Raw genomic sequence first — 18,537 nt, 5'->3', positions numbered from 1 at the left:
GCAAGTTTCAGAGTCTCTTCTGACATCCACTTTGGTCTTTTCATTCTTTCCTGTCTTTTTAGTAGCCTTTTGCTTTCTTCATGTGTGATGTCCTTGATGTCCCACAACTTGTTTGGTCTTCAGTCACCAGTGTTCAGTGCATCTGTTCTTGAGATGGTCTCTAAACTCAGTTGAGATATACTCAAGTTTATACCCTGGCTCTCGTGGACTTATTTTAATTTTCTTCAGCTTCAACTTGAACTTGCGTATGAGCAACTGATGGTCTGTTCTGCAGTTGAACCCTGGCCTTGTTCTGACTGATGATACTGAGATTCTCGATTGTCTCTTTCCACAGATGTAGCTGATTTAATTCCTGTGTATTCTATCTGATGAGGTCCACGTGTATAGTCACCGTTTATGTTGTTTAGAATAAATATTTCCAATGACGAGGTTGTTGGTCTTGCAAAATTCTATCATGCCAAATCTGGTGTCATTTCTATCACCAACATCGTATTTTCCAACTACTAATACTTCTTTGTTTCCAGCTTTCACGTTCCAATTGCCACTAATTATCAACACATCTAGATTGCACGTTTGATCAATTTCAGACTGCAGAAGTTGGTAAAAATCTTCAATTTCTTCATCTTTGGCATTAGTGGTTGGTGGGTAAATTTGAATAATAGTCATATTAACTGGACTTCCTTGTAGGCATATGGATATTATCCTATAACTGAGAGCATTGTACTTCAGGATAGATCTTGAAATGTTCTTTTTGGCAATGAACATGAGGCCATTCCTCTTCAATTTGTCATTCCAGACATAGTAGACTATATGACTGTCTGATTCAAAATGGCCAATACCAGCCCATTTCAGCTCACTAATACCTAGAATATCTATCTTCAATCATTCCATTTCATTTTTAACAACTTCCAATTTTCCTAGATTCATACTTCATACATTCCATGTTTTGATTATGAATGGATGTTTGCAGCTGTTTCGTCTTATTTTGAGTTGTGCCACATCAGCAAATGAAGTTCCCAAAAGCTTGACTCCATCCACGTCATTAAGGTCAACCCTGTTTTGAGGAGGCAGCTCTTCCCCAATTGTATTCTGGGGGCCTTCCAATCTGAGGGGCTCATCTCCTGGCACTGTATCAGACAAAGTTCCACAGCTATTCATAAGGTTTTCACTGGCCAATTTTTTCAGAAGTAGATCTCCTGATCCTTCTTTCCAGTTTGGCTTAGTCTGGAAGCTCTGCTGAAATCTGGCCACCATGAGTGACCCTGCTGGTATTTGAAATATTGGTGGCATAGCCTCCAGCATCACAGCAACAAGCAAGCCACCACAGTAAGGCAAACTGACTGATGAATTTGAAAAAAAGACAAGCTGTGGCTTCTCTATATGAATACTTACGGTTGCAAAGAGCAACTGTTAAAATCTGAGCTACATTAACCCTGATTACCTTAACATGTTACCTTTTTATCACATTGTTGTTGTTAGATGCTGTTGAGTTGGTTCTAACTCATAGCAACCCTATGTACAACAGAACAAAACACTGCCTGGTCCTGCATCATCCTCACAATTGTTGTGCTTGAACCCATTGTTGCAGACACTGTGTCAATCCATCTTATTAAGGTTCTTCCTCTTTTTCACTGACCCTGTACTTTTCCAAGCATGATATCCTTTTCCAGGGACTGGTCCCTCCTGACAACATGTCCAAAGAATGTGAGGTGAAGTCTCGTCATCCTTGCTTCTAAGGAGTATTCTGGTTGTACTTCTTCCGACACAGATTTGTTCATTCTTCTGGCAGTCCATGGTTTGTTCAATATTCTTCTTCAACACCATAATTCAAAGGTGTCAATTCTTCTTCAGCCTTCCTTACTTATTGTCTAGCTTTCACATGCATGTGTGGCGATTGAAAATACCATGGCTTGGGTCAGGCGCACCTTAGTACTCAAAGTGACATCTTAGCTTTTGAACACTTGGGAGAGGTCTTTTGCAGCAGATTTGCCCAATGCAATGTGTCGTTTGATGTCCTGGCTGCTTCACATTACCTTGTTCAACATATCAAACAATTCTTAAGCAAATGAAATGGGAGAGAAACTTTCTTACATTATTGTACATTAATAGTTCTGTGAGATGCTGCTGAATATTTCATTTAAATACTGTATTAAAAAAAATTTTTTTTGTATTATTTAATTCAAATTAATACTTTATTACTGAAAATAATGACTAGTGTGATTTTAAGGTCCTTAAATACATAGGACAGGAAGAGAAGCTGAATCATTACTAAATATACAACTTGGTGACTGTTTTCAAAATGGATATTCCTATTCCATTGCTACCCACTGAAAAACTTGTTTAAGTTAGTGTCATTAATTCAGAATTTATAAGTCAGGTGAGCTAAACCTTGTTGAACATTTGTGGGGGGAGGGGAGAAGAAGTTGAGCACCCCCTGATGTCAGAATAATGCTGGCAATTCTAACGCTGAGCAAGCAGGACAGTTGATTTCTGGACCTCACAAAGGTTTCCTCCTGGGAGGTGAGGGTGGAAATCCCAGGAAGGTGCTCCACTTTCCAAATGTTTTCTAAGTTGTAGGAAACTGCTACTTTAATATATTAAAAGCAACTCAATTTTAGACATTCTCAAGCATTTTAAAACAACTGAGCAGAAAGCCAGAGTTTCCCACAATGCAGTGATATGTAGGTGGGTCTGAACTAGGAGGCATGGAGGTCCCTTCCTCTTCCGAGCATCCGTGGTTCTAATTGTTAAAAATAATCAATACGCAGTGAAATTTGAACATTAGGTTTATTCTGAGCAGTAATTCTATATGCATAAAAAAAAACTGGTATTGATTTGATTCTGACTCATAGCAACCCTACAGGACAGAATAGAACTCACCCATAGGGTTTCTACGGAGCGCGTGGTGGATTCAAACTGCCAACCTTTTGGTTCACAGCCAGGCTCTTAACCACTACGTCATCAGGATTTCCACATGCACATAGGGAGACCACTTTGATTTCAGAAAAAAGCAAATGACTCGAAGAAGCAAAGTACAACGAGGCTTATAAAGAGACCACAAAGGAGAAGAATAGAAGATCAACCACTGGCTAATCTTGACTTGACTACTTGAACCTGCCCTCCCCCATTTATTGAGATCAACTGGTATCAGATCACTATGGTCTCTGGCCCTCCACCCAGCCATATCTTTTGAAATTCAGCAAGCCTGGCTTCCAACAGGAAAGAAAGGATTCACAACTTTGGGTAAGAGAAAAACAGTTGCCAGGATTAATTTTGACTAGGAATTTCTTTAGGTAAGAAAACCCCATAATCAAAGCAAGATATCTGCTATCACCGTCTCTTTGACACAATGATTTGACAGCGCGAGGGCGCTGGGTTATACGTACTGGGAGAAGCAATATTTTACTTTAATGGCCACAAGGTGGCAGCTCCCAGCGCCCATCAAGCTGCCAAATGAAATGTGATTGCTTGTGTGATAAAAGCTATTTGATGATTAAAAGAAAGATATAACCTACAACTAATTATCTACCCTCAACATTCTCACCTGGGATACTGAGGAGTGCTCCAACCTACCTCCAGTGCTCAGGAATTTTTTGTAATGATGAAAGCGCTGTGAGTGCTTCTCAGAAAGTATACATTTGGTCTTGAGTGATCCACGACGACAAAGGTTCCCCCAGATGCCAGGCCTCACCACGTTCCAGTTTCAAGGTTGTTAGTCAAGGCGACTTGAACGTGTTAATTTTCCATCCTTTCAGGGAAAGGCATGTTGCACAGAAGGTCTCTGCTTGCCCCGGAATGGTTGCCTAGAGCCCTGAGCTGAGCATAAAGAAGCCTTAAATTCACAGCATGGTAAAGAGAGCCACCAACAACTGGGGCAAACACCCCAGGGCTCGGAAGGAGATGTCAGGACTGACCCTGTCACCTCAAAACCCCATCTCAGCCCAGTCTTCCCCTCCCCGCCACCACCAGTTATGTATAGAGTCAAGGTGGTGGTGGTGGTGATGGTGGTGATGGGGGGGGGGAGGTCCTCAGCTGCCTCCTCCCCAAGTGCCTGGTTCACAGTGCCAGCTGATCCCTGCCACCTGTTGCAGACGGACGGGAGTACTTTCTTTCCCTTTCAGGACACCAAGTGGGAGCATCAGGAGAACTACTGGTAAAGAATGAGACCAACAGCAAGCTTGATAAATGGGCATCTCACTCCAGCTATTGGGACTTCTGCTTAGACAGTGGTCTGGCTGGTCAGCCTGAGGCCAACTTGGAGAAAAGGAAGTGAAGTGGGCCGGAGGACGTAAAGAAGGGTCACAGCAAAGCACCTGACCACCCCTGTTTGGCAGAGCTATAAACACCCAGGAATAGTGTCGACATGAGCCTCTTTTCTGTCTTCCACCCATGAGGAAGGCCCTGGGTGGGGCAAATGGTTTGGGCTCCACTACTGACTGAAAAGTTGATGGTCTGGACCCACCCAGGAGCACCGTGGAAGAAAGGCCTGGTGATCTGCTTCTGTAACGATTATGGCTAAGAAAACCCTATGGAGCACAGCTGTGCTTTTTTTTTTAATTTGATTGTGCTTTAGGTGAAAAGTTTACAGCCCAAATTAGTTTCTCATTCAAACATTTGTATACAATTGTTTTGTGACATTGGCTGCCATCCCGAAATGTGTCAGCACTCTCCCCATCCCCATCCTGGGTTCCCCCTGTCCATTCCTCCAGGTTTCCTGTCCCTTCCTGGCTTCTCGTCTGGCTCTTGCATAGGTGTTGCCTATTTGTTCTTGTATACTTGATTGAACAAAGAAGCACATTCCTCACGTGTGTTACTGTTTGTTTTATAGGACTGTTGAATCTTTGTCTGAAAAGTGAGCTTTGGGAGTGGCCTCAGTTCTGAGTTAGCAGGGTGTCCGGGAGCCATAGTCTCTGGGGCTCCACCAGTCTCTGTCAGACCGGTAAGTCTGGTCTTTTTTTGTGAATCTGTAACACATGGGGTTACCTTGAGTCACCCCACGGCAGTGGGTTTGGATTTTGGTTTACCTAGAGGGTTGCCGCCAGGGAGGGAACCCCAGCAGGAAAGTCAGGGGAACACCCACACCTGCATGGGACAGAGGACCAGCACCAGGGTATCACACAGGTGAGCCCCAGCAGGCCACGGGTTAGCCAACAACAGGGAAAGTGGAGTCTGTGAGAAAAGAACACACCTCCTTTCTCTAAGCCTCTGCTTTCTGTCCCCAACACTGGAAGAAGTGAGCATAACAGAGGAAGTGGAGGTGTCTCAGGGGCAAAGCACACCCGTGTCCTCCTCCCCAGTGTGGGATGAAGGCAGCAGAGAGGCAGGGCAGACCAAGCCCCTTCTTGCTGCTCAAGGGTAACCAGGGGGAGGCTGCTTGGGGAGAAGGAAGAGATTAGATTTAAATTGATTTGACCTTGACATTTAAAATGGCAGTGGCTTTAGTAACAGAAGTGATTGGAAAGTTGTACCCAAGATGTAATTGAGGGATGGGTAAAGAAACCTCGGAAGAGTATGGTTGAGGACTCATATATTAGGAAAAGATAAAATGGGTTCATGTTTATTGTTGGGCGCCCCCAAGTCGGTTTCAACTCCTAGCAACCCCAAGTACATCAGAATGAAACACTGACTGGTCCTGTGCCATCCTCATAATCGTTGTTACGTTGCAGGCACTGTGCCAATCCATCTCATTGAGGGTCTTCTCTTTTGCTGTCTGTTTTACTAAGCATGCTGTCCTTGTCCAGGGACTGATCCCTCCTGACAACAAGTCTAAAGTATGTCAGATATAGTCTCGCCATCCTCGCTTCTAAGGAGCATCTTCATATACCCACTGATTCGAGGCTTCTCCATGTACACCCATGCATATCAAATTTAGTTTGCAGCCAAATGATTCTGAATTCAAAGTCCTGTTCCTTCATAGTCAAAAAAAATTTTATCTGGTTGCCATGGTGACACAATGGTTAAGTGCTTGCAGCTAACCAAAAGGTTATTGGTATGAACCCACTAGCCTCTCTGCAGGAGGAAGACCTGGCAGTGTGCTCCCATGAAGCTCTCAGCCTAGGAAACCCTATGGGAAGTTCTACTGTCACGTGGGATCGCTGTGAGTCAGAATCGACTCCACAGAACCCAACAAGATCTGTAAGTACAGAAGCATTTCATTCCAGTAATTAGAAACTTGAAGGCAAAAGAGGAAAAAAGCAAAACTGGTTTTTTCTTTCTCCTGACTTCTTTTTTTTTTAATAATTTTTATTGTGCTTTAAGTGAAAGTTTACAAATCAAGTCAGTCTGTCACATATAAGCTTATATACACCTTACTACATACTCCCATTTACTCTCCCCCTAACGAGTCAGCCCGCTCCCTCCTTCCACTCTCTCCTTTCGTGACCATTTTGCCAGTTTCTAACCCTCTTTACCCTCCCATCTCCCCTCCAGACAGGAGATGTCAACACAGTCTCAAGTGTCCACCCGATACAAGTAGCTCACTCTTCATCAGCATTTCTCTCCAACACATTGTCCGGTCCCTTCCATGTCTGATGAGCTGTCTTTGGGAATGGTTCCTGTCCTGGGCCAACAGGAGGTTTGGGGACCATGGCTGCCGGGATTCTTCTAGTCTCAGTCAGACCATTAAGTCTGGTCTTTTTATGAGAATTTGGGGTCTGCATCCCACTGTTCTCCTGCTCCCTCAGGGGTTCTCTGTTGTGCTCCTTGTCTCCTGACTTTTTGAAGGTAGGCATCTGGGACTCGGAGGAGATGAGTTTAGGGAAAGCCTGCTGAGGGACCAAAATGGCGCAGTGAGTGAAAGGAGCAGTGAAGGCAGAGAGAGGATTCCCTTCCTGGGGTTTAAAACCCAGAAGAAGTATGACTGTGAGAAAAACATGATCCAGGTGGAAACGTGGCCTGAGAAACCTCAACGGCTAAGCTCTCGATTGTGGCGCAGACGATTTGGAGGTAACAAATGGCTCACTTCAGAGGCCTGTTTAGGCAACTGAGTTCCTCTAACCTGTGGCGAAAACTGCCGAAACAGTGGGTGGGGACCTTTCCAGCCCTGGAACTAGCCAAAAGCACTGTTTCTCTGATGTGCTAAGGATCTTGTTAATATGCAGATATAACTCAGTAGGTCTGGGACAGGGCTCCTAACTTGAGCATGGAGGCATAAAGGGCCATCTGAATGTGATCTAGAGTGTGCCTTGGCTTTCTAGTCTTTTGTAGTTCATTTTTACACTTTATTAAAACTCCACCAACCGATTCTGAAATGCCAGTCAACCTGAGACATTATATTCACAGGTTTTTTGTTCTGTGCATGTTTTTCTCCTCAGTGTCATTCCTCTAATTCCTTAAGTACTACCTTGCTGAGAACAGGGATTTTCAAGTAGAATCTAAGAAACAGGGGTCTCCGATTTTGTGTAAATCGATGATAAATGTTACTTTCTAGAGCATCTTTCTGTGTGTGAAGATAGTGTTTTATTGTGTTTTCAGTGGGTCAAAGAGAATCCACCACAGCCCTCAACTACATATAACAGACATTTAATTCTCTGTGGTAGGATGAAGCTACACAAAGACGTACTCTGCATCTCCAAGTCGAATCTTCTTTTTCTCTTTCTTGATTCCCGCAAAAAAAAAAAAAAAAAGACCTCATTTGATGAGAAGGCCTCAAAGGATGAATTCAGTGCTATCTGAAAAGGTTTAGTCGCCACCTTGTGGATAGTAAACATAACACCCAAAAGCACTTGGCCACTTTCTGTACAAACTAATGGCTTATAACCCCCAGCTTGGTCTATTTTGAAACCATACCAAAAAGTATTTTTAAACCGCCATGTACTACTGCCACTTTTTGGCAGACTCAAAAGAATGTACCTCAAAGAGACTTTCAGAATGGTTGCAGCTGCTCAAAACCGACATGAGGAATAAACGCGTCTCCTAAGCAGGGGACTGCTTTGAAGGAGACAGGACTCGTTTCTGGATATTTAAGGAATGAGTTACTTTGATCACGTTACTTTAATTTTATGCTTATTGAATTTCCATCTGTTGTTCTAACCACTCCTCCCCAACACCATTTTGGGATTAAGAATGGGGACAGGGACACGTGCAATTTCCAGCCATGTTTTTCAGATAGGCCCAGGAATAGTTAAACTATGCTTTTGTCATTATATTGTTTATAATTAAGACAGGGGAGTTGGGACAGAATTTCATCCTGAGCACTTCACTGAATTAACCAGGAAGAAAATAAAAACAAATCCTGAAAAAGAACTCCAGAAAAAGTAAAACAAAACCATGCCAGAAAAACCCAGGCCGTATCTTCTTTTGTTGTTTCATTGATTGCAAGGAGGTAAAAACACAACTTGGCAGAGACTTGTATGTATTCTGCTTTATTATACGCAAAACCAAACATACAATGGTTATAACATCAAATAACATGCTGAATACTGTCAGGCCATTTTGAATGGAACTCTGTGCATAAATAAATAGTAAATACTGCTTCTCTGTTACTTGACATACAGTACCACTAGGAGTTTTGTATTTTTGCATAACTATTCAAGTAAATTATCACAGAAGAGGAAACAAACGCTATCTGTAGCATGGAAGCTAGAACTTCTCACGTCTTTCTGGAAACAAACCTAATAGGTCCGAGAACCACCACAAATCCTCTTCCTTTCTGCAGTCATAGGACCAATGACATCCTCTCCCCAGACTGTCACAGGCCACCACTTCACCCACTCAGGTTAGTTATGGACCTTCAGCCTGCTTGGCCATAAGGTTCGGGAAAGAATCTAAACCTAAGCAATTGTGGTGAAAACGGATATATTTTGTGGTTCAGTTGTGTACTTTATTACAACTTTACTCATTAACTGCGCCTAAGCCTCAAGGATTTCTTCTTACATTCTCTAAACATACTTTTTTTTTTTTTAAAACCATGGGTTGTTTTTATTGGTTTAAATACAATATGTACGTAAACAACTCCCCGGAAATGAGGTACTTTTTAGAAATACAATGACTCATGTCACTAGACGGTCAGGACACTCAGTGGCTTTGATTTAGTGAACTGAATGAGTTCATGACTAAACTCCTCACAGCTGTCTACTTGAAATACAAAAAGATTCTCTGTAGTGTTTGCTGCACTAAGATGTGGTAGGTGTGCGTATCAGAAATCATAACATTAATCATTGTGCTTATGTAAATTCTGCAATAAACCTAACTTTATTTAAAAAAAATACCTAACACTGCTCATTAGGAGCTCTAAGCCAATCACATGGTACTGGTTAAAATACAGGATCAGCCTGAGGCAACAAAGTAAACAAGCAAAGTCTCTTTTCCAGGCTTTTCAAGCTGTCTTAACATGTTGTCAGGCTATTCCCCAAATTAAGCAAACCAAAAACAAACAAACAAAAAAAACCTGTTGCTGTAGAGTCGATTCCAACTCATACTGACTCTGTAAGACAGAGGAGAACTGCCCCATAGGGTTTCCACCAAATTAAGCAACCAATATCAATTAAATGAGTTAGAAACAAACATAGGAACATTCAAGACATTGCCTAGAAATTTCTCGATCACAATGGTCTTCAGCTCAAAGGCATGCAGAGCAAGGAAAAGTCCAACACGCCACCCTCACCCATTCAAGACTGCTGAGAGTGCCCACAAGGACCCATTCCTGGGAAAGGCAGCAGCTCAGTGTAAAGCCTTCACTGTTAATTCAATACAAGGAATATGAGTGCAGTTAACATCATGCTTGGGAGATTTACCAGCCAGGAAACTACATGAAGAGCTGCACACCAGTCTAGCAGAGGAAGAGTGTGAGTGAGGCATAGATGATGGGTGAACTCAACCCTCACCAACTAAGGGGCTTAGGAGCCCCAGAAAGGAAAGGCAAGAGTCGCGGACATTTGTCTACTGAGTAAAAAAGTTACAGTGTATTTGAGGATTATGCGAGTAACGCCTACTGTATGTACACCTTTCACTCATATAAAAAGGTGTAAGGGGTCATTGTAAGAGCAGGCTCTCCCAGTAGGGTGGTGGGAGGAATTAAGGATATAAGAGAGATCTGTAAAGATCTGGAAATAGTCCTGAAAGAAAAGGTTATCCAAAAAAAATCTCATACCTTGCTTCATATGATTAATTTCAGATTTTAAAAGGGATCTTAACACCTACCCTTTGCACATTATTTTAATTATAAATGCTTCTTTGTCCTGTTATGCTGGTGACTTCTAAAGGGCCTTGGGTGACGTTTACCACTATGTGAAAAGTTTGCAAAATATTATATACTCTCAAATAAAAAATGTCAAGTGTTGTTTGCCCCAAAGATAAAAAAATAAAAATGAATAGAAATGTGTATGTAAAAAACAAATGGAATAATTGTTTAAAGGGATAAAATTAACTACAGTCATTAAAATATACCATATATCAAGAAATAGCTGACCAAAATTTTTAAAGCTATTCGCAAATAGCAACAGAAAGCTCACAACACAACTGGAGAAGCAAGCAGATGTTATTAACTGCAATTAAATAAGCATTTAGGAGAGCCAGGAAACTAGAGGGCCAGATGAGGGTGTTAAAAGTACGTTCATTAACTTGATTCAAAGTCCCCCCTCCAACCTGAAATGTCCGTTGAAGTCCTCACACCAGCCCCCCAAAACAAGACGGTCATTAAATCCTGTTCTTGCAAACTACGCGGATCGTTATTTTTAACTAAAGACATCAGGACCCAGGCCCCAAATATGTAACTTAATAACTGTCCCATCCAAAGCGGTTCCATGTGCGTTTATCCTATTAGAGGCTCTTCATTTACAAATTCTGAAAAGTGACTTTTCTGTGGCTCTTCTTGAGGGAACCGCACATCCCAGAAATTCTCCTGTGTCAAATATTTCACTCTTACCCCCACCAAACAGCAATGATCACACCTGAACCCACCGACTTTTCAACTGGAAAACACCTGTGAATTATTTTAACGTCAGTTTAGAGAACTCAAAAATGGACTTCGCCAACCACCTCTAAATGTAAAACCTCTCAAAAACAAGAACATCCACTATGGGGAAAGATATTAAAGCACTAGACTCCACTGTCTGTAAAGAGAAAGCAGTTTAGTGACAAATGACTTCACTGCCATATAAAAGCTCCCCTATCGGCTCCCTAACTTAAGCGCGAAGCTTCTCTCAGGGGTGAAATGAACATAAATTGTGCTTCAATAGTTTATGTAAAAGCCAGGGCAGCGCGGAAGAAGATGGCCAAGGACCCCTCCTATCTCAAATGTTTAGGATTCTACCCCACTGAAAATCGCACGTACTGTTTAATCTACTCACAAAAAAAAAACTCACGTGGGAGCGAAAATTGGGAGAGAAAACATCACTACCTGCTTTTGGCAGAGAAAGGCAGGCTGCTACTTGAGAAGCTCAGTTGACTCTGCCTGGAGAGCTGTCTTTCTGCTCACTTAGATGACACCTACTTCGGTTAATTTTTATCAAAAGGGCTCTCATTTGCTTAGGACTGTTACTACAAACAAAGTCTTACTGAAAGGCACTGATCTTTGAAAACCACCCTGTTGGGGTTAAAAAGGTTTTTAAAAAAAAAAAAAAAAAACATTGCCATCAAGTTGATTCTGACTCATATCAACCCTATAGGACAGAGTAGAACTCCCCCATTGGGTTTCCAAGGAGGGGCTGGTGGATTTGAACCACTGACCTTCCGGTTAGCAGCCAAGTGCTTAACCACTAAGCCACCAGGGCTGTTAGAGATAGTGGGTGGAATAAAGAACTAATCAACTACATCAACGCCAGTTATCATAAAATTTCTTAAAATTCACAGTATTGTAACTTTGGAAGTGCTCTAATATTTAAATATCCGTGGGTTTTTGCAATTCATCGTTTCAGATGTTATTTGAATTTGTACGTGCTTTGCTTTACTCCGTTGGTTTTGAGTTTTTTCTCACTGGATGTATTGGCATGACTGCCGTTATTGGCATTTCCCTTTTTCTTGAGATGCGCGTGTGCTTGTGTTCTGGGGTTCTTACAGGGGTCCGCTGAGTCAAGAATCATGGCTGAGGGTTTGGGGATTCGGAGGTTTCCGTTGGTGTGAATCTTGGAACTGCTGTCACTGCAGGTCAAATCCAGACGTTGCAGCTTGGTGCTCTTACTTGCCTTCTTTTTCTTCTCTTCTGTCCTCATTTCAAGGGCCTGCTTCTTTGAACAGGACCTGCTGCTACCCAGCACGTTCGTAGGTCGTGGGGAAGCCTGAAATGCAATATATGATGGATGGGTGTCTTCCTGGCGCAAATCCTTCTTTCGTGAGGGGCCTGGCTTTGAAGCCCCTTCCTGGTGAGGTAGTGGCTTGGGTAGGGCAGCAGCAATGAGTTTACTTCTCCCAGGGCTTTTCAGGGTCCAGAAGGTTCCGGGGGCAGTTGGCAGCCTTGCTCTGGCCCCCTTGGCTTTCTCAGTCTGCACAGTCTGGATCTGCAGCCACTCGAGCTGAAGAAGCCGATCGATGTACTTCCCCAGAAGTCCCCCCACTCGCGGCACGGCAGCCGTCTTGCCCTCCGAGTTCTGAAGTACGGCCATATCCTGTAGGTCCCAGGAGTTGAAAGGCGGTGGGAGAAAATCAGGGTAACAGTATTCAGGCTTTGAGTGGCCTTGATCTGGGGAAAGATGGAAATAGGCTGGATTGATTTCTTCAGCTCTGAGCTGAAGGTCCGGAGGCGAGAAAGGAGAAGGGGGGACAGGAATTCTCTCCGAGTCAGAGAGATCGCTCCCACTGTCCTCATCAGCATCCTCTGTAATAATTTTCATGGACTTGAAGTCCAGAAACAATTTGTTCCCTGAGGCCCCCTGACATCTGGGACTGAGCAGACTCCTTCCAGGCTTTCCTTCCAGGTAAATGCTTTCTGTGGGTTCATTTTCAGCCTGCTGGGAGGTAGCTACAAGGCTGCTTTTCTGCTGGGAAGAAATGCCGGGGACTTGGGGTTTATTCTGCCTTTTTCCTGAAGAGTTCTTTAAACCTTGTACTTTACTCCAAAATGGATCAGCACTCATATTGCTGTGAAAGATAACACCATAATTAGGAAGTGCGTATGACAAAAATTGGCCTGGCTATGATTAAGAAAAACAAACAGAAGAAGGAATTCCCGCAGTTGTATTGTCAGGTATTGTTGCCGTTGTTGTTAGGCGCCATCAAGCCAATTTCCACCCGTAACAACTCCATGGACAAAGGAGAACTGCCCCATAGGGTTTTCTAGGCTATAATCTTTACCACAGCAGATCATCAGGTACTTCTCCCCAGAGCCGCTAGGTGGGTTAGAACCACCAACCTTTAGGTCAGCAGCCAACTGCTTAACCATTGCACCACCAGGGCTCCTTTGTTAGGTATTACTAAACCTGTTACCGTGGATTCCAACTTATGCATTAAAAAATTGAAGGCCCTTTGATGATTACGAGGAAGGGGAGGGGGAGAGGGAGGGAAGGGAAATCAGTAACCAGATAGTACACAAGTGTTAATTCTGGTGAAGGGAAAGACAATGCACAACATAGGGGAAGTCAACACAACTTGACCAAGGCAAAGTCATAGAAGCTTCCTAGATACATCAAAAAACCGTGAGGGACGGAGTTACTGGTGCTAACGGCTGGAGACCGTGATCTCAGGAGACATCTAGATCAACTGGCATAGCATAGTTCATAAAGAAAATGTTCTACAAACTACTTTGGTGAGTATTGTATGGGGTCTTAAAAGCTTGCAAGCAGTCATCTAAAATATATCCATCGATCCTGTTACACTCAGAGCAAAGGAGAATGAAGAAAACCAAAGACACAAGGAAAATATTAGTCCAAATGACTAATGAACCACAGCCTCAACCAGCCTGAGCCCAGAAGAACTAGATGGTGCCCAGCTACCACCACCAAACACTCTGACAAGGGTTACAACAGACAGTCCCCGACCCGGCAGGAGAAAAAAGTAGAACAAAATTCAAATTCACAAAAAAAGACCAGACTTACTGGTCTGACAGAAACTGGAGGAACCCTGGAGACTATGGCCCCCAGGCACCCTGCTAACTCAGAACTGAAGCCACTCCCAAAGTCCACCTTACAGCCAAAGATTAGAAAGGCCTATAAAATAATAACACATGTGAGGAACATGCTTCTTAGTTCAAACAAGCATACAAAACCAAATGGGCAACACCTGCCCAAAAGAAAGATGAGAAGGCAGGAGGGATGGGAAAATGCATGAGTGAACATAGGGAACCCAGGGTGGAAAGGGAAAGGGGGAGAGTGCTGACACATTAAGGGAATTATAACCAATGTCACAAAACAATTTCTGCATAAATTTTTGAATGAGACCAAAAAATTAAAAAAAAAAAATCGAAAGCTTCCAATGCCTCTGTAGAAAAAATACTTTTACAGAACAATGTTTACATGTAATTCTAACAAATGTTATATAGTACATGTGCTCAAAGTGAATGCATGGATTCTATTTTACGTCAAGTATTAACACTTCAGAAAATCATTGACATCTCTCAAAGTGTTTATGTTATAATTTGGGGGCAATTATCTGTGCTTTAAAAAACACCAGTTTGGAAAAAATTTGTCACAAAACTCTCATTCTGTTTTGTTAATGAACTTGTGTGCTGTAGAGCTGATTCCAACTTATAAAGACCCTATAGGACAGGGCAGAACTGCCCCGTAGGGTTTCCAAGGAGCGGCTGGTGGATTTGAACTGCTGACCTTTTGGTTAGCAGCTGAGCTCTTAACCACTGCACCACCAGGGCAGTGTTTAATAACATTAACAAGGAAAAGCCCCAGATTTCTGTTACATGCCTGTTTTAAATTACACGTAAATAAGATGTAAAATGCAAGTTTTACAGATGTTGACCACTAATTGGTAATGATTCTGAGCTACTAAAAAGGGTGGCATACCCAACCTACACCTTAACCCAAAAGCATACTGAAACACTTTCAGATTGGGGGCACACTCAGGAAAATGGTGTTTAAAAGGGTGGAAATAAAATCATATGGTCTTTATAAAACAACATGAATGAAAAAATAGGGTTAATGTTACCTTGTGAATGGCAGGAAGATGGAATTAGCGAACACTGTGTGCATTACGCACATGCGCACACACACATTACAGGAGCCCTGATGTTGCAGTGGTTAAGAGCTCAGCTGCTAACCAAAAAGGCTGGTGGTTCACATTCACCGGGGGCTCCTTGGAAACCCTGTGGGGAAGTTCTACCCTGCCCTATAGAGTCAATATGAGTCATAATTGACAGCAACGGGTTTTTTCTGTGTGTGTGTGTGTGTGTTAATACATGATTCATTAATCCCATCTACCTGCCATTCACAAGGTAACATTACTATGATTTTTTCATTCATATTGTGTTATAACAAGGGGCTCCGGTGACTCAGGGGTTGAACGCTTGGCTGCTAACTGAAAGGTTGGCAGTTCAAACTCCCCAGTTGCTCCCTGTGTGGCAGTCTGCTTCCGTAAAGATTATGGCCTTGGAAGCCCTGTGGGGCAGCTCTACCCTATTCTATAGGGTCACTATGAGTTGGTATCAACTCAGTGGCAATGGGTTTGGTTTGGTGTGCATTACTAGTATAACAACTAATTGTTTCTGGAATAATTTTCTGTTCACATCACAGCTGTTACACTGTTAAAACTTTTGTTGATGACTAGCAGTCAGCATGCATCCATAAAGGTTAATTACTATCAGCATCCTTTTTATATAAAAGGAAATAACATAGAAAGGAAACTTAACCCAAGCTGCAGATTCCATTAACGTGGTCAGAAATAGGACTTCTAGAATCTTTACCAACTAGCAATATTTAAAACCGTTTTGCCTGCTCATGTTTGCTAGTCACATAAATTTATATATTTTTACTACAGACATATTTTTTCCCAATCACACACAAATGCAATCTGGAGAACTGACACAAATGCAATCTGGAGAACTGAGGTAACATCTTTTCCAAAATAAAGCAATTATATGAAAAAAAAAACTATTTACCTGCTTTTCTCATGAGGTTCAGTCACCCCATGCCCCTTCTTGAAAAACATACATGGCTGATCATCATCTAGGGTTTGACGGACTGTCTGAAAAACAGACATGCAGTAATAAATATTGTGATAGACACACATCCCAAAAAGCAAATCTAGACATGTTTCTCCTTCAAAGTTTACATCACCTTTTCTGTAGTGCTCAGAATATTCTTGCTCAATTTGCTGGAAGATGACGACAGCTGGGGAAGTGATTTCTTTATTCCTCTTATATTTGGAAAGGGCTCCTCGCTCCCGGAACTAGAAGCAACAAAGCACGGTCAAGTTTGTATTTATTGCAAATGGTCCTAACATCAGTAATGAGTTGGTTTTTCACTTGTTTGATTTTAATATTTGCAGAGTAAGGAAATATTGGTGGGGGAGTTATTGCCTTATGTTTACAGTGCAGTCTTTTTTCCTTGTTTGTTATTCATGGTGGATATTAGATACACGCTCACGCTGCTATAAATGCTGCAAATGGGTCATGTCTGTCTATATGTGTGCGTGTGTGTATTTGTTGTTGTTGAGTCCATTCCCACTCATGGCAACCCTAAGTGTGCAGAGTAGAACTGCTCCACACAGCTTTCAAGGATGTGATCTTTTGGAAGCAGACTGCTAGGCCTTACTTCCAAAGAACTCCTGGGTGGGCTTGAACTGCCAACCTTTCAATTAGCAGTCCAGCACCACTTACGCTGCCCAGATCTCTCTCTGGGGAGAGAGCGAGCCCCGGTGGTGCAGTGGTTAAGAGCTTGGTTGCTAATCAAAAGGAAGGCAGTTCAAATCCACCAGCCTCTCCTTAGAAACCCTATGGGTCAGTTCTACTCTGTCCTATAGAGTCACTATGAGTCAGAATCGACTCGATGGCAACAGGTTTGAATTTTTTTTTCCTTTTTTTAGGTGTGTATATACATACACACATATATGTATATATATATACATACATATGTGTGTGTGTATATATACACATATGTATACACATAACCTCTTTGGAAATAAGAGTTGAGGAAATCGGTGAGGTAATCAGGGTCAGCTCTTGCTCCAGGCCCCATGCCCAATCCTTGGCTCACTCACAGGTCATTCCCCACTGTACACCAGGGACTGCGTGAACCTCTCTGCTCTCGTGGAGCTCAAGCTCTAGTGCGGAGTCTTCCTTCCCACCCTCCTGCTTCTACTAAAAGACTATCTACACACTAACAAAAAAAAAAAAAAAATTGCTGTCAAGTCAATTCTGACTCACAGCGACCCTGTAGTACAGGGTAGAACCGCCCCATAGGGTTTTTGGCTGTAAATATTTATAGAAGTGGGTTCCAAGTGCTGACCTTTCGGTTAGCAGCCAGGGCTTTAACCACTGCACCAACAGGGCTCCCTACACATCACACAGAAGGCTGTTATTTTTGAGTGGTCTGTTAAAACTGCCCTGAGCGAGAGTGAAGCTCTCTCTCCTGTAACACCCCCTACCTCGGTAACATAAAAAGCAGGTGGGGCTATAGAAGTTTGTATTTTCTTCCTGAAACGTTCCTGTAGTTCTCCCCAATAACATGTAAGCCTTTTTAGTCAGATTATATGTCACACTAAGAAAAATTACACACCGTCTCTCACAACTCATAAAGGATGCTATCATCAACCTGCTGTACTAATTTTAGAAATTTGAAGCGTTTCTTCACCAATCATCTGCTGGTCTGTCTTTTTGCTCTGTCTCTCTGGCAGTAAAAAGGACCCTTCTTGAATGCCTGGCCCACAAGGCTCTCGAGAAAAGTGTATTTGCATCTTTTCCAGGTCATTTCACCTGCCAAGTTTTAAACCAAAGACTGCTGCGTTTTGTGCGCACAAGGGGGGGGGGGGAGAGGAGGGGCGAGGGACGAATGTGTACAGGGTCCTAAGGGTGCAGAAAGCAAGCTCCCAGTCTCCCTGGTGGTTCAGACTACGTGGAACAAAGCCACAAGTTCGAGATTCTGGCCACAAAAATGCTTCCAAACCCCCGAGCCTGATTCAGGGCAGCTGCACTGTTTATTATCGGCGTAAATCTTGCTTCCGCATCTAGCGCGCTGGCACTACGCTGAGACCAACAGAACCAGCACCTCCCCCTCCCCGATCTCGAGGGAACCTGCAGACCATCGCGGCGGCAAAGCATTGTGGGTGCCGTGTGGACAAGACGCCTCTTTACGCAGCGAGGCTCCTCAGGTCCCGCTGAGGGTCCCGGCTGCAGCCAGTATGTCCAAGGAGCTGGCTAACCTAGATGCTTAAAACTCCCCCGAAGGCCAGCTGCTGCAAAGGCCGCTTTCTGTCCCCTCCCCCCGAAGCCCAGAATCCAAGGTGCCGCAGCATGCCTCTGTCCTTGGCCTTCACGTGGGCAGCCGCGATCCAGGATCGGTGGGCACCAAGTCCCGGCAGACGCAGACATACATTGATCAGACCTGCCTCGCCCGCGCGGAGGACACGTGACAAACCGCCCGCCTTCGTGCTGCGGCAGCGGCGGGAGCCGGCCTGAGCCGGGCGAGCAGGGCTCCCGGGCTGCGCTGGGGCCGCGAGTCC

At 43.3% G+C, this 18,537-nt stretch overlaps 1 protein-coding gene across 6 annotated transcripts; it reads right to left on the bottom strand.

Annotated features, from left to right (window-relative positions):
- Positions 1-8,889: 8,889 nt before the first annotated feature.
- Positions 8,890-18,528, bottom strand: FAM217B (family with sequence similarity 217 member B). 6 transcript variants are annotated; one of them, XM_023541328.2, is made up of 4 exons: positions 18,420-18,528; positions 16,155-16,266; positions 15,977-16,062; positions 8,890-13,014 (listed from the first exon to the last, which is right to left on the bottom strand). In XM_023541328.2, the coding sequence occupies exons 3-4, from the start codon at positions 16,024-16,026 to the stop codon at positions 11,859-11,861; spliced, it is 1,206 nt and encodes a 401-aa protein (XP_023397096.2). In that variant the 5' UTR covers positions 16,027-16,062; positions 16,155-16,266; positions 18,420-18,528; the 3' UTR covers positions 8,890-11,858. The 6 variants fall into 6 exon arrangements, with proteins under 6 accessions (XP_023397096.2, XP_003422250.3, XP_023397095.2 ...); XM_003422202.4 differs by having other exon boundaries at positions 18,409-18,523; XM_023541327.2 differs by having other exon boundaries at positions 18,333-18,517.
- Positions 18,529-18,537: the final 9 nt, after the last annotated feature.

This window comes from Loxodonta africana, chromosome 24 (genome assembly GCF_030014295.1).
Source record: "Loxodonta africana isolate mLoxAfr1 chromosome 24, mLoxAfr1.hap2, whole genome shotgun sequence".
NCBI classification, from domain to species: domain Eukaryota; kingdom Metazoa; phylum Chordata; class Mammalia; order Proboscidea; family Elephantidae; genus Loxodonta; species Loxodonta africana.
This window is presented reverse-complemented; position numbering and strand designations above follow the sequence as displayed.